Here is an 18954-nt window from a genome sequence, read left to right as displayed (position 1 = left end):
TTCCCACCATAAACTTGTTAATTTTAAATGAATTTAACTGTGTAAATTTTAATACCGTGCTTGTATTAAGTATTTTTAAAAGAAAAGAAGAAGTTACACAATTTTGAAAACACTGTAATCGCGCTGGTTCCCTTTTGCTAAATGCAATCCATATATGAACTTATTTTAGCCACAAACTGTGAAGCAGACTCAATATCTCTCCAGAACCATGATTCTTTTGAATGATGATCCCCTCTTGTACGGTGAATGATGCCCTCTTCCACTGGTTTGATAAGGAAAAGAAAAAGAAAAATTTAAAAATAAATAAGCTTTATTATAACAGAGAAATAAAACAAAATTCCTATTGAGTCATTTTTTAACAGGGTTCTTTTGTTCAAGAAACAGATAAAAAAAGGAAAGCAGGATGAAAAAAATATGTGAAAGAGAAATTTACAATTGTGACAGGTTATTAAACAAAGAAAGAGACATACATAAAGAGTCCAACCTCATTCAAGATATGAAATATGCTCTCAAGATGAAATTGAAACACACTATTAAACATAACAGAATTATTACTTGACCAAAATTTGAACACTGTTGAATAAATGCTCCGTTCGGCAACTGGACGACACATAAACCTTGCTAAGTACTCTTATCCAGTTTTAAACAAAATGAGTTCACTCTACCCACAGGTCATAAATTTATGAACTTTCGAAGAAACCTGCATTGTAGAGATTTAAGTGATTTAACAATATCACTACTTGTAAAGAAAAGTAAACATACGCAAATATGATGGAATTCACAGTGTGGCAGAACTTGTTGAACTAAGTTGTCTTTGCATAAAAATCAAAATTATAGAAAACAATGATACAGAAGAGGCAAATGTTTACAATGCTCCCATAAATTATTGAAACTTTTGGCCTAAAAAAAATATTTTCTCACTAGTTTCAAGTGAACACGAACACTACGTTAGAGTTCTCATTTCTGTACTTATTTTGAAAATAAGAAAAAAGATGTAACTACCAAAAGTAACAGAACTTAATGACTTTGCACTGATTTTAATATCCATGACTATGACCCCAAAGAGATACTTTTTCTGCCATAAGGAGGCAATTACAGTCAAATGATAACTTTGAAGGGGAAAATTACACTATCAAACAAAACGAGAAGATAAAATGGGTACATGCTCAGTTCTGAAGTAGACATCTCAGCATAACAGCCTTGGACATCTCAGAGACATTGAAAAGAAAGAATTGTACTTTGCTATTAACAGATGCAGAATTCTTTTGAAAAAAAAATCTGCTACCATCAGAGGGTGATAGAATAGGGCTTCATAAAACTACTGATAGGCCGATTCAAGAAATGTCAGCGATTCTCTAACACTTTTTACAAGACCCAAGATATGAGAAAGGTGTGATGAATAGAAGAAAACAGAAGTAATGATACAGAGGCAAGTGGCTAGTTATTAATTTTTAATAAAAATACACAAAAAAAAATGAAAAAAGGAAGTTTTGGGTAAAAAATTTTCTAATCAGAGCAATATAAAAATTAAAAACTATCATTCATAAAAGGTAAAAAATGTTTGTAGGTAAATGAAAGGAGTCATGCATAATTGCATAGTTAAATAGATGGATATTTTGGAGAAAAGAAGTCTATAAGTCTTATGTGATTTGGCAAAAGGATAAGTTTCTTAATAGGTAAGGAAGGAATGTTGAGTTGAGAATTTTTCAGCTAAGGGTTACGATATCATTGGGATACAATGGAGAGGAAGGACTGTAATAAAATAAATTATTGCCGACCTTCCAAAGTTGAAGATGCCACAATAAAAGATATAGTTGACGTTAAAAGGGGATAATTTTTTAGAAACTAATTGAGCAGGAAACATGAGAGAGAATAGATAAACAGATAAATAATGCATACTTATTTGTTTTGTATAAATTCTCCATTTAGTACCAAAAATTGTGACTTTTTTGAGATTTTGAATTGAAGGGAAGTAAACAAGAAAAATAATCTTGATTATAATTTTGATTTGATTGGATTATAGATAGAGGGGAAAAAATTATGGAAACACATGTACTTTTAGAGGAACTTGACAAATAATGTTGAAATAGAAGTATAATCAACATTAAACAAGTAATGAGAGAAAAACACTGAGGCGTATTTTTCCAGTTCCTTGGTAAAGCTACAAAAAAAACTGTTGCTTTTTCAAAAGTTGGGACAATTCAAACTAAGATTGAGTTTTATTAAATACCGCAATACGATAAAATGTAATGAAATATTTACTTTTGAAGGGTATTATACAAATTTTGGGAGCTAAATTTTTTTAAGAAGAGTGACCACAGCAACAAGCTGACACAATGTACTTAGAGTGGCATTATGGCGCAATTTTTTTAGAATAGTCAAGATAACTTTTCGTGCGCTGATGGTAATGGTAGTAAAAGCTATGCTTTTTCAAGAGACAAAAGTGCAAATTTAAGATATATTGCATGGTTAAATAATAATGTGACTCATAAGGGTAAATAAAAAAATATAAACTTCTTGAATATGGAAAACTTATTTACATTGTTACACCTAACATGTGAGGTTCAGAAAAAAAATTATCACAATGAGTGATATCGAAAATATCACAGAGAACACTGATTGAGAACGCTCATGTCTAGGCTAAAAACCTGGCAATCATTGCCAAACAGCCTAATTCCTGTCGATTTGATAGAGTCAAAATCAATCTAGTCAGGATGTCATGCATCTCACCAGGTCACCAATTCTGTTTTCCCTGCAGAAAAGCAAAAACAAAAAATACGATTTTTAGATTGAAAGATGTATTTTGATACATACAAACAAGAACAAGAATTCAAAATCAACCCCAGAGGAGGTACCTATCTCCCATAGGACTCTTAAATCAGTTGAATAATAGGTGGCTAGGTAGCAGACCACTTATGTTCATCTATTTTTCTCCCCGGTTTTTATTACACAGCAAATTTAAGGGTTTTTTTTGTTTTTTTTTTCATATAAAGCAAAGTGCACCAAATAAAATCAGAGAAAAAAAGTGAATTGCGGCACAGCTCAATCCAAGAATTTGCTCAATGTCAGGTGCGAATGTGTTCCGGATAAATCCTTTAATTTTCTAAAACTAAGAAAAAGAAAATGAAGCATCATCCTAACGCACCAGCTACTATTTGAAAGGGGTGCAAAAGTGCCCAATATCACAATCTGCACACTGCTGCAAACGATCTAGGCAAATCTTTGAACATGATGCAATTTTAAAAAATTTTGACTCATCTTTTTGCTCAACTTTTAAAAACTTGGGCAAAGCATACATTTTGCTTTGAAATCAGGCGTTTTGCAACAGTTAGTGTTCTGAAAATTTTTGCACCTCTTTTTTTTAAATTTGCTATCTAAAAATTTCCAAGAGCCAAGTTTGTAGTTGCAGAAAAATCAAAATTGATCCTAATTACTGATTATGTTTTTAAAATAAGAAAAAAGTCATACTTACATCTGTTACAGCAGATGGGATGGATTTTGTAGAGTTAGAGTGATTGTTAGAGGATTCCACATCGATAGAAGTTCTCTTTGATTGAGGTTGGAGGGTTGCATATGCTCTGTCATTTCGAGGAAAATCCTTCTTTCCTTCTGGAATGTAACAATGAAAAAGCAGTTTAAGATATGAATTATTAACAATACATTGAAAGATGGTACTGATTTTACAGAGTGCCGACAGACTTACAGAGAAAAAATTCCCTGTCTTTTCCAGATTTTTCTTGACCAAAACTATCAATATTACCTGATATATTAATAATTCCTGCTAACCTTAGCAGCTAAAAATGAACTGAAAATGTACTTGGAGGCACATTAAGTAATATTCATTGAACCAAGGTTATTCAAAGACTTTTTAAGATATCACGAACTATAGATGCCATTAAAGAGAAGAAAGCAGAATTGACAAAATTCTGCAAACAGCCTGAAAAGGTCTTAAAAGATTTTTTAAGTACCTCTTAAGTCTTCTGTTGATTTACTTTGTTCCATAACAACAGATGGTAGTCTTGCAGCCCAATGTTCTCCGCCGGAAGAACCAGTGCTTGAACTAGATGAGGACGTTATTAGGCCGCGTCGTTGGTAGAAAAGAATGTAAGCGCTCGGTGTCAGCAAATCAGTCTCCTGAACTTGAGTTACTCTGGCATCATCAAAGCAGTACCATTGAGCATCGTAAGGGTTTCGGCAATATGCTGAAAGATACAAAATCAATTAAAGACCAAACTCTTTCAAATACATATTTTAAAAGTGCCTAATTGAAATTAATGAACAAGTTACTAGTAGACAGTACTCTAAGATTCGCGAAATTTAATCGTTTTTATAAGACAGGCATTCATAGTCTCCTCTGATTAACCTTCTCTGTCAGATTTAGTGGTTACATTCTGCAAGAACAAGTGGAAACAATTTTAAAATCAAGCTACTTCTATTCATTTCTAGCTTCTTCTACCTTCATTTTACGAAAGTGAATAATATAACATATCGATGGTAAGATTGCAAAAATGCGTACTTTGATTGCTATGTTTCAATCTCTCTGCTCCTATTTTATTTCTTAAACGGAGACCACAACATCATGGTTTGAAATTTTGACAGATTATTCTCCACATAGTAACCACATGTAACCTGCGAAGCAAACATTCACTCACCAGTATAATGACCACCTTGCAAATCGTCACCGTGATGGTTACAAACGGCATACAAGTCGTAAACATTGTCATCATGACGGTAAGAGTGCTTTGGCCTTTTCCATGACGACCACAGAGCAGGAGTTGGTGATGTGCAATGTCCACCAGCAAGGTGCGGGGTCATGTCAAATCCGTACAAAGGAAAGTCTACCAGTGTGGTTAATTTGATAGGAGGCCTGAAAGAAAACACCAACTTCAATTAATGCCTAGAAAATTCATACATTTTACTATCAAAAACTGTAAAAGCTGTATTCTTCGTACTCATTTCAGTTTGAGGCAATTAATCAAATTAATTTCATTCTAGCACTTCTTTTGCATTATTCTTATTGTAAGAAAATCTCTCTGGCTGTTGAAATTTTCACCAAAAGAGAACTTTGACACATTAATACATTTCTTCTAATTAATGTAGGTTCTTTCCGATAATTAAGAGGTTATAGTTAAATTACTTCCTTAGGTAGAGAGGGGAAAAAAGGTCTGAAGATTTAGCACACAATTTTTTTAGTTTAATTTTTTAAAAATGGTTATCAGAATTTCAGAAGTGCCTTCAGAATTTTTCATGATTTTTTTTAAGCCGTAGTACAGCCTAAAATATTGATCTGAAGTTATGCTAGGATTTAGCGGCAGCTCCCAAATTTTTCCATATCCTGTAACTACCAGAAACCATTTTAACACTTCCAGGAAACGGATTGTCAAACTTTGAGCGATAGCTTTTAGACTGACCATGATCAATGCATAGCACTGAGCAAGGCCTTTCAATGAGATTGACACACTATTAATGACCGGGTCACAAGTTGGTAAAGTATAGAGGAGCCGGGTGCAAAGAACCATATAAGATAGTTTGCAGGGTGCTAATTAATCTGCTGTACTTGCCACCCTTCAGCTCCTTGACAAAAAGTTAAGCATCTTTTTTATTTTGGTAGCCTTGCATGCTCTGCGTCCGTCATCTTGTTATCTTAATTTACATTTCATCTACATTTATTGCAGTAACTGTAATCTCTCAAGAGTCCTCTAATTTTAATTTTTCCAAAAGATTTCAAAAAAATGATTTGGCCGTTGGCAGTTAAAAATATCTAGATGGACCAACTAACGTCAACTTTATTGAATTATGACTGAGGTTAGTTCATTGCTAAAGGACTCTATTAGAATGTTATGTACCCATTAGAGGCAGGGTTGCGTAGGTGCCTAGGGGCGAACCCACTTTTTAACTTCTGAATGTTTAGTTTGCGCTGAAGACGGCAGCCTCCTCTCTTTTTCAACTCAGTATTATCCTTCTGAGAGATTATAATTATCTAAGTTTAAGTTATTATTATGTAGGTTTATTCTGTTGAGTGCGAGAGCTTTATTGGGATGAAGATTGGAGATAGAGGTGTTGTCAGATAAGGTGAAATTTGATTCGGAGAGAGTCAGGTACGCCAAGTAGATGCATAAATTACATTTTGATTATGCATGTACTTGTACTTGCTTGTAGTTTGTGATCCTTATGTATACCACTGAAGATGGCCCTATGTGCTGAAATGCATTTGGGTAAATAAAAAATGTAATTTATGCATCTACTTGGCGTACCTTACTCTCTCCGAATCAAGTTTCATAGATGCAATATGCGCTCCTTCAAATCCTAAGTTGACATTTGTTTAATTTTGATTTGCACGCAGAGACAACAAATTTACGCCTCTGCACAAAGCAGCGTTCGGTACTGTCCATCTTAAAACCATTCGTCTCATGATTGTATCATTAGAAAAAAATACTTATCAGTTATGATATGCAACTCGTGATTTCTGTGTGGTCAAAAATTGAAGTGTTACAGGGTTTGAAGGTATTAAAAAACTTATGCAAGCTTGAGTTCTCGCTTCTGCAAGAATCGGATTTTTTCATGTGGATAGTAGTGAAGTGAAAACACCTGGTAACCGAAAGTAAACAAATGTCAACTTATCTGACGACACCTCTAAGAGTATTTTGTTCACATAGACATAAATAATGATACAGTACTCTCTGTCCATAACAAATCTGCAATGAAAAGAATGATTTTTTGTTTGTTTTGGGTCGCTCAACGAACATATATAGTTCAAGGAATCCGACGATTCCTCTGTCATAGACAAATTTTTTTTATACTTCATGTCGCTACAGGGAGAGAGAAAGAGTACTATAGTTTCAAAGATTTGAGTTCGTTTTCGTACCGTGTGGTTACAGGTGGCTTTCCTCCAGCAGTTTGCTTAAACCGTTTCAGATGGACAACCAGAATATCTGGTAGGGACCATAACCCAAGTTCTTTGACAACTTCCTGTTTCAAATCACAGTGAGGACAGTGCCATGCGTCTTCAGCAGCTAAAACTTCAGCTCGCGTGTAGAGCTGAAAAATAATTTGAGAAGAAATACTTCAATAAAATAAAATAAGCAAAATCCTGATTTTTAGTAGTATAAAAAGTATTGTCCTGATCCTATTGGTAATTTTTCTTTTATTTCTTCACTTCAGGATGATTTTCAATATTATCTGTAAATTCCAAAATTTTATGTAGATACATTAACAAATTACAAATACTTCAAATAAAATACTTTCCTCACAAACTTAAAGTTAGGTTCACTTCAGTAAAGAGGTTTTGGAGAGGATAAATTAATTTTCATTTGTTTTAAAATTACTATTTTTTTAAAAAGAGACTGGTAAAAAGGGTTTAACATTAATTTATTGAGCAAAGAGGTGGACTGAAAAGGATTAAAGAAAAATTCTGTCCAAGAATAGACAGGGATGATTTTTATTTACAGTCATACTTAAGGTAATAGGTGACCAAAATAAGTGATATATTTTTTGTGATTTCAAGAGAAACATGCTAGAAGTTGAAGAGTTACTTAGAAGTGTATAGTGCATATTAACTTGAAACTCTTCCAGAAAATCTAATTATTGAAACTATTTGAAGGGCTTGGAGGACAAGGCGCATAAGTGCAGTTTTTGCTATTTTGAGAAATACGTGCTAGGATGTTCAAATTTACATGGATCCTTAGGGCCGAAAAAAAGTTCAAACTGACTTTTTGATGCTTAAAAATTGGAATTTTGCAGCGCATTTTTCACAGGAGATGCATTAAGACTAGCTTTCCTTGAAATCATTAATAACTCGATTTTTAAAATAAATAAAAAAAAAAAAAAAAAAAAGCGAATTTTTTTGCAAAATATGCATTACGACTAGTTTTCCTTGAAACCATAAATACCTCAATTTTTTCAAAAACTGCGCTTATATGCCTTGTCCTCCAAGCCACTCATTTCTAATGCTATTTGGATGAGATTTACGAATGTGGTGCAAAGGAGTTATTTTAACTTTACCTGAAAGCACTCTTCAAGCGAAACACTCCCTCCTGATTCAGGCATGCTCTTCAGTTTACTAACGCTGTTGTGCTCTTCAACTTGATCTGAGTCATCAGCAATTGTACTGTAATCAATATTCAGAACACATGTTAGCCATTGTCGTTCAGTATGCACGAAAAACTGAGCTTTTACAATACATAAGATAACCTTAAAATAGGTAAATTAAACATTGTGCTGCGTCCAAGGAAAGGGAAAAGGCGAAGTTATGAGAAAAAGATGAAGTGAATCAACATGCTCCTCATTTCTTTGCTTGACTTTAATTTAACTCCTCAGAATGTAGATAGTAATCGCAAAAGAGCCGACTGATCACAAATTCCCACCTGTGATACAAGTTTACTCCTTTCCCATGAAAGGAAGGAACGAACTGACAGAATTTCCAAAATAAAGAATCTTTTTTGGAGAAATTCAATTTTTAAGTGACTCAATGCAATGAAAATTAACCTGTAATTCATTCAAATTAAAATGCTGACATTAAAAATTATTCCAACAGCTTTCAACAAGCAAACGGCCTCTTTCCTATATGACAGTTCGTACCTTTTGCTAAATGGTTCCCAATACTATCTTTGTTGAGAAATATAATTGCAGGGGTACTGAATCTGTTATAAAAAAACAAGGAAAATCACCAAGAGCAATGATGTCATAATGACACTCAAATTACTTTTTACGTACAATAGTAGCAAGTTGAAAACTTCCGGTATTTTATGATTTTTACGAGAATGTTCATGATTTATAAATTTAATTACATTAACTAGTTGCTAAGACTGATGCTTCAAATGTTTAGAGGTCTTCGGTTGTACACGAATCATCTCTTCTTATGGCAATGATCTCTACTGCTATTAGCTTTGTCCACTTACTTTCATAATATGGTTGGTTTCTTGTCATTCCATTATATAACAAAAATCATGCATTTAGGTGGTAGTAGAGCTATCATTAGTCTATAAAGTTTGGCTCCTTTGCTGATGGGACTTATGGCCACTATTAATTCCAGCTATGTGGGAATACTTTCATTAGGACTGAATATTTTTTTTTGTGCTAACCCAGAAAAATGAATCTAAAAGTTTCTCTTCAAATACTTCTGTGATTTGTGTTTTAAGCGTTCCCTAAACTGAATGTGGACAGCCTAGAGGAAGTATAACTACAAAGAAAATGTATGAATGATAAACTTTTGTTTAATTTTTTTCCTTTGAAAGTGTTGATGTAAAACATTACGGTAGTAGCACTTAATTTGAACTGTTATTTTATTAGGTAGCCAGTGTTATGGACTAAAATGAAGTTTTCAACTCACAATCAAATACAAAATGCGATAACCTTAAATAAATACATTCATTTTAAACTGAGTTAAAAACTTCATTTTAATCTATAGCACTGCCTACCCAATAAAACAACAACAGACTCCGCAGGGTACAACCTTTCACACTTTAAACCTTTAGACTGACCTTTCTTTGGATTGAAGATCCCACTCGAGGACTAATTTGATGTGGGCAGGTTCTGTATTGGCCTCGCAAAGGTTCAAAACATGGTCGATGAACTCGGAGTAGAGAGGATGATCTAGAGTTGGATCCAGATATGCATCTGGTTCAGGGTGACTGGCTAGTCGTATACGAAAAAGTGGGACATCTTGTTCTGTTGTTAGAACATCATCATGCAGCATCCATGACATTTCCTTCAACAAGAGTTTCTGCAGGTCTGTGTAAGATGTTTCCCGACAGATCTGCATTGTGAACGGGCTGCCAAACCTGCTCGACAGAAAAAATATCCAACAAATAAATACTGCCATGACATTAAAACTCATTCCTAGTGCTTGAAAAGCAAAAATTTCTTCGCCCATTTTGCTAAAGAACACTTGTAGTCCCCAAAATAAAAAAATTCTCAGGTAAAAACTTTGAAGTGAAAAATTAAATCATCAGTTCTGTTAATACATTCCCATCAGAGCAGGTTTTAAACTTCCCTCCAGTTAATGTAATTTAGACTCTCATTCCAAATCCTATTGTGAGAACTTATTAGCTCTTGGAAATTCAATAATTTCCATCAAGAAAGCTGATTGGTCTAGGAAAAATGTGTTCTTGAGTTCTTATTGATTCTGTGTTTTTTCTCTTTCAAATACAAAGTAATGCAGTTTCATAATTTTCATGACAGCTTGCATCTTTACCGGATGAATAGTTTGAATCCAAATAAGGCCGAGTCTTAAAATTTCATTTTAAAGTTTCTTGATCATTTCATTATACTTCAAAATACTCAGAGATAGTTAAAAATTTTCTCAAGATATAAGAAAACTCCTTGAGATGTACATTATTCTGTGATGCATCTATAAAACAAAAACATTATTTTGTGCATACAAAATTTTATTGTTAAGTACTTTGAAACAACCCTGAAACGACAACCATATTGATAATCGAGGACAAGAGGTACAATTAGTTCTCATCTCATCCACTTGGGTCGTATTTTAGGAGTTATTGCCTCCTCAAATTTTTTGCAAATATACATATGACATGCTACAGAGAACTGAAGTCACAAACATGTTTCAAAAAAACTTTTATAATGTAGGAATTATTTCTTTGACCACCGACAATAGAGTCGGGACATGGGATGGATTGCTGGTCAGAATTTTGAGGGAATAAAATGAAAGAGATCAGTTTCAGACTACCATTGATTGTGAAGTTACCACGAAACAACTTGTGCATCCCCAAAGTTGTGGTTGAGCAAGGGATATTGCAAGTGTGAGGCGGACAAATCTCCCACTCCCAAGTTAAGAAAACTGCTGTCGTATTACCTATCATCTCAATAAAGTTGTCACTTGACGTAATTTCAGCATCAAAGTTTCTTAAACATATTTTTCTGTTAACTTACAGAAAATTTGACAAGATTTGGGTAATAATAAATATTACTGGATCCAATCCATCAAAGAGACGTTAGAAAAAAAAAAATAATAGGACAACAAAAATGATTACCTCGAACATTCATCTTCGACAACAAGGACATTGACCCAACATAAGAGCAAGTAAGAGGTTGCTTCTTGGGGCACTTCTTTCAACTGTGGTAACTCCATACAGTAAAGTTTGTCAGACTCTTTGATATCATTGATAGACATAGAATCTGAAAAGAAAAATCCAGAAAAAAGAAAAATTTAAAAAAAAGAGCTGATAAAATAGGTGGATAATGGTGAGACAAGACGTGAATTTCGGGTAGAGTTTTGGAAGTAAGACGCAAATCGGAAAATTCTGTTTGGGGGGGGGGGGAAGAGGAAGAAAAAAAACATTTAGTGATATATCATTATTTTCGGATTGCTGAGGGGAACTAATAATACAGCCTGAGGTTTTATACTCATAATACAAAACCAATTCATAAACGCTTTTTCGACCAGCTTGTTTCTATGGCAACTTAAAACTGGACATCATGTTTTCTAATTACAAAAGAGAAAAAGAAAAAATAAAGAGTGAGTGAGGGATTAACTACAGAGAGGTCAGATAACTGTCAACCAGTCGGCCAGTTGTGTCACAGCTTTGCAGCTAATTCATTTGTTTGAAAAACAAATGAGCTTGAGCTTATAAGTAATACTTCCTCCTTGCAAAGATTATCTTATTCGTGGAACCATTCGGTGATGAGTAAACTGAATTAATGAAAGATCTACAGAGCAGAGTGTTGTCAAATCAATTATAGTCTTGAAATATCTTTGATAATCATCCAAATAAAACTCATGACAAAATTATTCAATAAAAATTAAGGATAAAAAGGTCCTATGCAGCCTATGAATAAGTACAAAAAAAAAAAAAAAAAAAAAAAAAAAAAAAAGACGGATAGGTAGTCATTAACTCAGTTGTTCCATTATTCATTTCAGAATTTTTCAATGAAATTGAGTACTTTTCCTTTCATGTCTGAGACTTCTTTCGAGCATAGAACTGAAAAATTCAAAACACCCATAGAAAAGGTCAACAGGAAGACCAATAAAATTTGTCTACGTTTCAATATCCATTTTCATTGATTACATATTATGTTCAACAAGCAATTGTGAACTAAGTTCTGACTTAAAAACTTAAAAACAAATTCTGCCGTGCTAAGGAAGAACGCCGTATGAACCTTCAGACTTTGCGATATTTCCTACAACAAAAAACTAATTTGTTGGGAAAATTGCAAATATTATTATTCTTCAAAATTTACAAAAAAAATTTTGTTCACAATTTAACATAATAAACCTGAAAATTCCAACGAAAATTATGCACATGTTTCTAGAAAAATAAAGGTTTTGTCTGGAGAAATTTGGCAACTCTGTAATGTTCATACGGCATTCTTCTTTAGCACGGCAGAGTAGCAAAAAATTTATGCACTTGAAAGTAAAGATTTTAGATTATGATGATTCGAGGGGTGAAAATTGAGATATGGTTCCTTCACAGGCGCCAAACTCCTTGAAGATTTTAATGTAATAGTCTCTGGGAGATTGCCTACACTTGAAACGAATGTGATTCAAGTGTGAATTTTATACCACTTGGATGAGTGAAGTTCTTTTGAAAGCACTCTTAATAATAAAGAAAGAGGGGAAAAATAACAGATATGACCCAATAAAGAGATAAAAGAAATATGTCAATGGCATCAAACCTTTCAATATCAAGTCATTATCTTTGTATGTGTTATCTGTATTTTTTTTCATGACTACCTGAATACCTGGGCGCTAAAAGCTTATTCTGCAAGTATTTCTGCAAAACCTTCCTTTTGCTTAGACCAACACGAGCCAATTTCCCAGATCAACAAGCAGCAAAAGTACTTTAATCCTATCCTTCAATGCAAGAATCTTTTTTGACCAAGTCAGGACTGATGCACTTTCAGAAATGATGAAGGTATGAGCTACCTATTTCCAAAGATGAGTTCATTCTAACTGCCAGCACGAAGGAGAAATCGTAAAAGAAAATCTCAGTGCTTCTTATAATAATGCTTCATGAGCTAATTTCATAGCATTAATTTCACTTTTTGCCACAGTGAGAGTTTTGGAGAAAATTACATTTAAAAATGAGAAAATTTGCTGCCTTGTGACGCCATACAGCAGCATTTCTCATTCGACACATGTGCATCAGCAGGTTGTATTATATTGTTATTACATGTTATTTGTTTATTTTTTTTTTTATTTTTTTTATTTTAATTATTATTAGGTACGTCATTTTAGCGGACGAATCGATTTTGACCAAAGAGAGAGCCTTAAAGGTTGAACAAATTCATCTTCCTCAACATTTATACACGGGCTCAAAGTGTCAGTTTATACAGGGTAATTAAATCAAGAGAGAATAATGAGGATTTTTTGCCGCCGGATACGAAACTTGGCAATCGAGGATGTGGACTTGCGTATTTATTTGATCAGGATCAGACTCAAGAAGGTTGCGACCAAGCTTATTTACTCTGACTTCCACTTGAAAAAACAAGTAGACAAGCTTTGTTTGTCCCTTGATAATACACTTCTGCTTCTAGCAGACAGAAAGTCAAATACTTGGGAAATATTTTTTCAAAAGGTACAGTATTAATAACAAAGACCATTAGCCGAAAATGTCGCTACAGCTAGAAGATCGGCCAGCTTCTTGGCATTTCTATGGCGCTTGTATACCTTCGCTAGGAAGGTATGGACAAATGCGATAGTCTGAAAATCCATCAAGCTTTCCCAGATACCTCTACAAACCCAAAAGGCCGGCAACCTAAATGCCATGTCCTATTTTTATTACCACTTCATCATTAGAATCAATATTACTTCCTGTGAGCCCAGTATCTACATACACAAAACTCTCCTTTAAAATTCATCATCACTTGGTTTCAGTGGCGTGGCGTACTTGGCGATGTATCGATTGTTATGCCATTTAAACCTATGGAAAAGGATCGATAAACAGGGTGTTTGCAGCGAACACCTTAATAATCGATTCTTTACCATAGGTTTAAATGGCAGAACAATCGAAACATCGCGATTCACGCCACGCCACTTGTTGGTTTCCGTAAATTAATATTGCGGGGTGGAGCGGATGTACTTACCAATAAACGTATTATGAAACCCGAGATCATTTATTTCCAATAGTAGCATGTTTTCCTCGGAAACCGCAGTATCTGAAGACAACAATGTTCTAAGCTCGTGTACATCTGTTTGAGAAGGCAAAGATAGGCCGATTTTCACCTGAAAATGAAAAAAAATTCCTGATCAACAACTGATCGAAACTAAAATCAATGATTAGATATTATCAGGGTGTCTACCAGTTATGAAAAACCAAAATTGGGGACTTTCGGGGACTTTTAGGGGAGTTTTTTCAAGAAAATCGGGGACTTTCTTCCCCGAAGTAGTAAGAGAAAGGGAGCTAGTTAGAGCGTTAAAAGGCGTATTTTATAGGACTAATTTTACAAGTCATGTTGAACCGATGAAAACATACTAAAAACCAAGCAATACTTCAGTTTTATTATTCTTGGTTATACCACGCCGCCGCGGCTGGCGGAAAAATTTGAAATTCCCTTGCGGCTAAAGGACAGGGTTGCCACAGAATTCAGAAAATTAAAGTCCCAGAAATTTCCCTGATTTCTCTCTCACATTTCGGTGAAATTCCCTAAAAATTGCGGATATGCCAGATGCTTTTGATGAATTTAATGCCAGATGACTTTAAATAGTTTCCAGGCACAATTTGTTGTTCAAAACGTCAAACCCATTCTGGAAAGGAAAGAAAGGTGACTTGAGAATTTTCCCTGACATTTCCCGGTATTTCCTGACTGTAGCGACCCTAAGAGGTAGTATTGTCATTAAAAAAAGGTTTTTTTGAATTTTTTTTTCAATTTTTGAAATTTTTTTCAACTTTTGCATTTTTTCAATTTTTGAAATTTTTTTCAACTTTTGCATTTTTTCAATTTTTGAAATTTTTTCAATTTTTGAAATTTTTTGCAATTTTTTTGAAAGTTTTTTTTTTAATTTTTTTTTGATTTGGTGGGGGAGGGGGTTTCGGCGACTCACCTGTCGAGGCTGCTGGGAGGTGTAGACGACGGTGACGTAGAGGGGCCGGAACTGGTTTTGGGGGACGGGGACGGAGACGCAGAGGAAGGGGTCGAAGGTGTTGGACTGTCGCTTGCAGCGGGGGCACGTGAGGGAGGAGCGGAATTGGGCCTGGAACACGGCGTGGACGAAGCTCGAGTTGCAGCGCACGTGGTTCGCCAGCGTCTCCGCCGCCACCACGTCGTCCGGCCGACCGAAGGAGTTCTGAAACCAAACATCAAATCCACTCCATTAATTGAGAAAATCAAAACAAATCCATCAATGAAAAAGAAAGCAAATGGACACAATGAGTTTTAGAGTATGACATAGAGTCATAGAGTCGTAATGTAAATGGGAGAGCTGGCGCCATGTTCTGCTCGACGAGTTCCGAGCCCGGTGTGCGCGGGGTCCACTTTTTCGATACATGTTCGATCCAAAATGGCGGTGTGTGATTCCTATTCTTATTTCATCGATGGTCGGGTACCCGTGCATCGCAAACAATCGATTATGTATCGAAAAAGTGACCCGGCGCCACACAGGAGTCTCGGAATTCGGGACCTGGAAAATGCTTAAAAGTGGCGCCAGCTCACCCACTTGACATTACGACTCTAGGTACTTGTACTCTATGTTTAGAGTATGAGTACGAGGTGTCTAGCAAGTATAAAACAAATAACGAAAAACAAAAAAAAAATCCCTGGCATATCCCTAATTTCCCTGACAAAACGGCCAAAAAATCGGGGAAATAAAAAATTCCTTGGCAGACGGAAAAAATAATAACAAACGGAGTAGATAGGCACACAAAGTTTTACAGTATAAATACACGGTGTCCAACAATTTTCAAAAAAAAAGAAAAGAAAAAAAAATCCCTGACATTTCCCTGATTTTCCTGAAGAAAACGGCCAAAACTGGGGTAAAACTTTAAAATTCTCAGACGGACGGAAAAAATAATTCCCTGGCATTTCCGAAGGAAAAATATTGCAACAGTGAAAAAAAAAACTAATTTCCTCCGAGGAATATTAAATTAATTGCATCATAAAAGTGACGAATCCATCTGTTCACAAATAAAAGACTTAAAATAAATATTAATTACTTCTGCTCTTGATAAAGATCAACTATTTAACTTTTCACTTTAATGCTTTGATTTTTTATGACTCCACTTCCGGCTGACTGAGAAACCTCTCTGACTTAAGCCGTGCTTGTATCGCTTCCTATGCACGTTTATTTCGATGATTTAAAAAAAACCGTTAGTCTGGGTTTTCACTTTGGAAACTTGGCCTTACTTTATTTTTCCAAATCAAATACAAACAACCTCCTTCGTTGGAAATTTTCTTGGCTTCGTTCTCCCTGATTTTAGGAATATTCTGCGATGCACAGCAGTAAATATATTGTTTCTTCGAAGAAAATAAAAGAAAAGCAGATATTTTGAAAGATCGGAGTCGAGATACTAACAGGTTGGTGGGACAGTTATAGCTGCATATTCATATTTAACTGCCTGAAGGGAAAAGAAACTGACTTTTTTGCTCATTTTAGTGACAATACCTACACCATTAATTTCCTTTTATGGGCAAGTGCTCTTCTAACTAACAGATGAGCAGTCTTTAGTTAGTTCTCAGATAAATAATACAAGTTTAGCCTTGAAAACAAAAAGATTTCCCTACGAAAGCTTTAAAACTTTTTCAAAAGTTCATATAAAGTTAGATCTCTGATGATCTGAGTAGATTCTCAAATTGACGGTAGCTTTTCACAATTTGCGGAATTACCTATGCTCCGCTGTGCTGGCGGCCAAACTTGGCTTTCTTTCAACGCGGTTACAACTATGCAACTTTGGCTGAGTAATTCGTCGCTTGGCTGACATAAGGGCGTAACTACATTCAGAGATGAGCCTGGGAAAGCACTAAGTTATATGGACAACAGGGTTCATCTCGAAGTGTAGTTACGCCCTTATGCTAGGAAGACGACGAATTATAGTGGAGCAATTCGGGAAACGTTGCCTCCTCGCTGATAGCTATTTTTTTCCTCGGAATTTGTTTCCTAAGTTTCCCACCTAGGAAAAATAAAATTCTGCAATTTTTTCTCGTCCGAGTACTTCATCAGTCGCACTTTCATTTTTTTTTATCTTAAGGCATTTCCTGCCAAAAATTTCGCGACTTTAAATGTATACTGACAGTCTTCATTTCTGCATTCATGGCCGCAACAAGACAGGAAAGCAGGAAAAATTCGGCAAACAACTTTTGAAGTTCGAGTCGTGATAATTATTTGTCAAAATTGAGATTTTCTGGTTCTCAGGAGTTTCGACTTCCTACATCTATTCACTGAGAAAAAAAGTTACGGGTTATAGACGTACTGTCCTTTCCGGGCTCGTAGGCCGAGAGTTCCGGGTGCTGGAGCCGTAGCTTCGATTGCTCCCGGTGTTACGCCCGGAATTTTCGGCCTCTGAGTCCGGAACGCGGACGGTATGTCTATAGAGCCCATAAGTACGACTTCCACGGTTGGAATTTTTTTTTTCAGTGTTGAAAACGTGTCACAAAATTTTATGAAATATCATTTTATGAAATTAAATGCAGTTCTGCTCATCTGCAGGGGTGCGTTTTCTCGAGCGTTCATGTGGTTTTCCGGCTTTGTAAACCAGCTAAAAGTTATATTGAGGTGTACACTGCACCCCCCCCCCCCCCCAGATCAGGCACGACGAAGAGCGCCTTTACGGACGCCCTGTGGACGACGTAGAGTATCTTAATTACTGTCTTGCTGTGGCGTTGCAATGTAGCTTGCCTTGATTAGCGAAAGGTGTGTTTCGTTGCATTCTTCTTCCTCCTCCTGGCAGGCAAGTTTAATGACTCCGGCGGTATTTCCCGCGAGCAATATTAATGCGTGCCGAATCACTGCGTGTCGAGTGGCGACGCTTAGCCTCATCTCTGCATTTGCATTTCGTCAATATTGTCCGTCTCTGACTCAGTGCGAAATCGCGCGTTTTTTTCGACATAGCTCGGTTGGTTGGTCGCTGACGAGGAAAAAAATCGCTCCAACTGGAGCGAAGATGATCCGCGCTGGCCTTCTGTTTTCGCCTAAACTTCCCGTTAGATAATAATTTTTAACCGCAAGATGCAAGCTTGGCATCTCTGACGTCATACGGCGGAATCTTTGCCATTTTCACGACCATATCAGTAATACAATCCCAACTGCGTAAGAAATATGCGCTTTTTTAAGTTGCCTGCAGGCGTGCAGGGTTGCCACAGAATTTGGAAAATTAAAATCCCTGACATTTCCCTGACGCCTCTTACACGTTTTGGTGAAATTACCTGACAATTGAACAAATGCCAGATTTTTAAAAACACTAGAGCCCGTGTCCCACGATCAAATAAACTCATCAAATACTTATCAAATGCAAGATGGCGGGTTCATCAACATTTGACGGCCCGCTAACTTTTGATAGCGGACTTGCGCGAAAACCAGTCGCCATCTTGCATTTGATGAGTATTTGATGGGTTGATTTGATCGTGGGACGCGGGCTATAGTCAGTAATACTCGTCAGGCAAAATTTGTTGTTCGAAACGCCAAACGCACTCGAGAAGGCAAATGAGGGTGATTTGACTATTTATTTCTGAAATATTTTTCCGGACATTTCCAGGTTTTCCCTGACTTTTTAAAATTCCCTGAGCCTGACATTTCCGGGTCTTCCTGGGCTGTGGCAACCCTGTTCCTGCTTCAAAAACTATACTACGGGCACGGGTGAACATTTCGTGAAAAGAGTGGTGCCATCCAACCCTTGCGCACTAGGATTTTAAGCAATACTCAACTCGGTCCACGCCAACCCGCCAAAACACGCGTGATGAGACGGGATTCCATCACCCGACGTGTGCGAATATATTTACATTTTCCTGGCGCTGATAAAGACCATGGTGTCTTCCTCACGATTAGCGCCCGGAAGCGTCTGCCAT

At 35.9% G+C, this 18954-nt stretch overlaps 1 protein-coding gene across 1 annotated transcript in view; it reads right to left on the bottom strand.

Moving 5' to 3' along the window:
- Nucleotides 1-292: 292 nt before the first annotated feature.
- Nucleotides 293-18954, bottom strand: part of Usp15-31 (Ubiquitin specific protease 15/31) — a 38213-nt gene continuing 19551 nt past the window's right edge. The window contains exons 2-11 of the mRNA XM_019051869.2: nucleotides 15002-15244; nucleotides 14044-14182; nucleotides 10992-11136; nucleotides 9480-9779; nucleotides 8002-8107; nucleotides 6866-7038; nucleotides 4653-4867; nucleotides 3969-4202; nucleotides 3473-3609; nucleotides 293-2752 (exon numbers count right to left, since the gene is read on the bottom strand). Coding sequence (XP_018907414.2) covers nucleotides 2735-2752; nucleotides 3473-3609; nucleotides 3969-4202; nucleotides 4653-4867; nucleotides 6866-7038; nucleotides 8002-8107; nucleotides 9480-9779; nucleotides 10992-11136; nucleotides 14044-14182; nucleotides 15002-15244 — 1710 coding nt within the window. The 3' untranslated portion in view covers nucleotides 293-2734. The remainder of the gene's footprint in view (nucleotides 2753-3472; nucleotides 3610-3968; nucleotides 4203-4652; nucleotides 4868-6865; nucleotides 7039-8001; nucleotides 8108-9479; nucleotides 9780-10991; nucleotides 11137-14043; nucleotides 14183-15001; nucleotides 15245-18954) is intronic.

This window comes from Bemisia tabaci, chromosome 2 (assembly GCF_918797505.1).
Source record: "Bemisia tabaci chromosome 2, PGI_BMITA_v3".
NCBI lineage: Eukaryota > Metazoa > Arthropoda > Insecta > Hemiptera > Aleyrodidae > Bemisia > Bemisia tabaci.
Note: the sequence above shows the minus strand (reverse complement) of the source record. Positions and strands in the feature narration are given on the sequence as shown.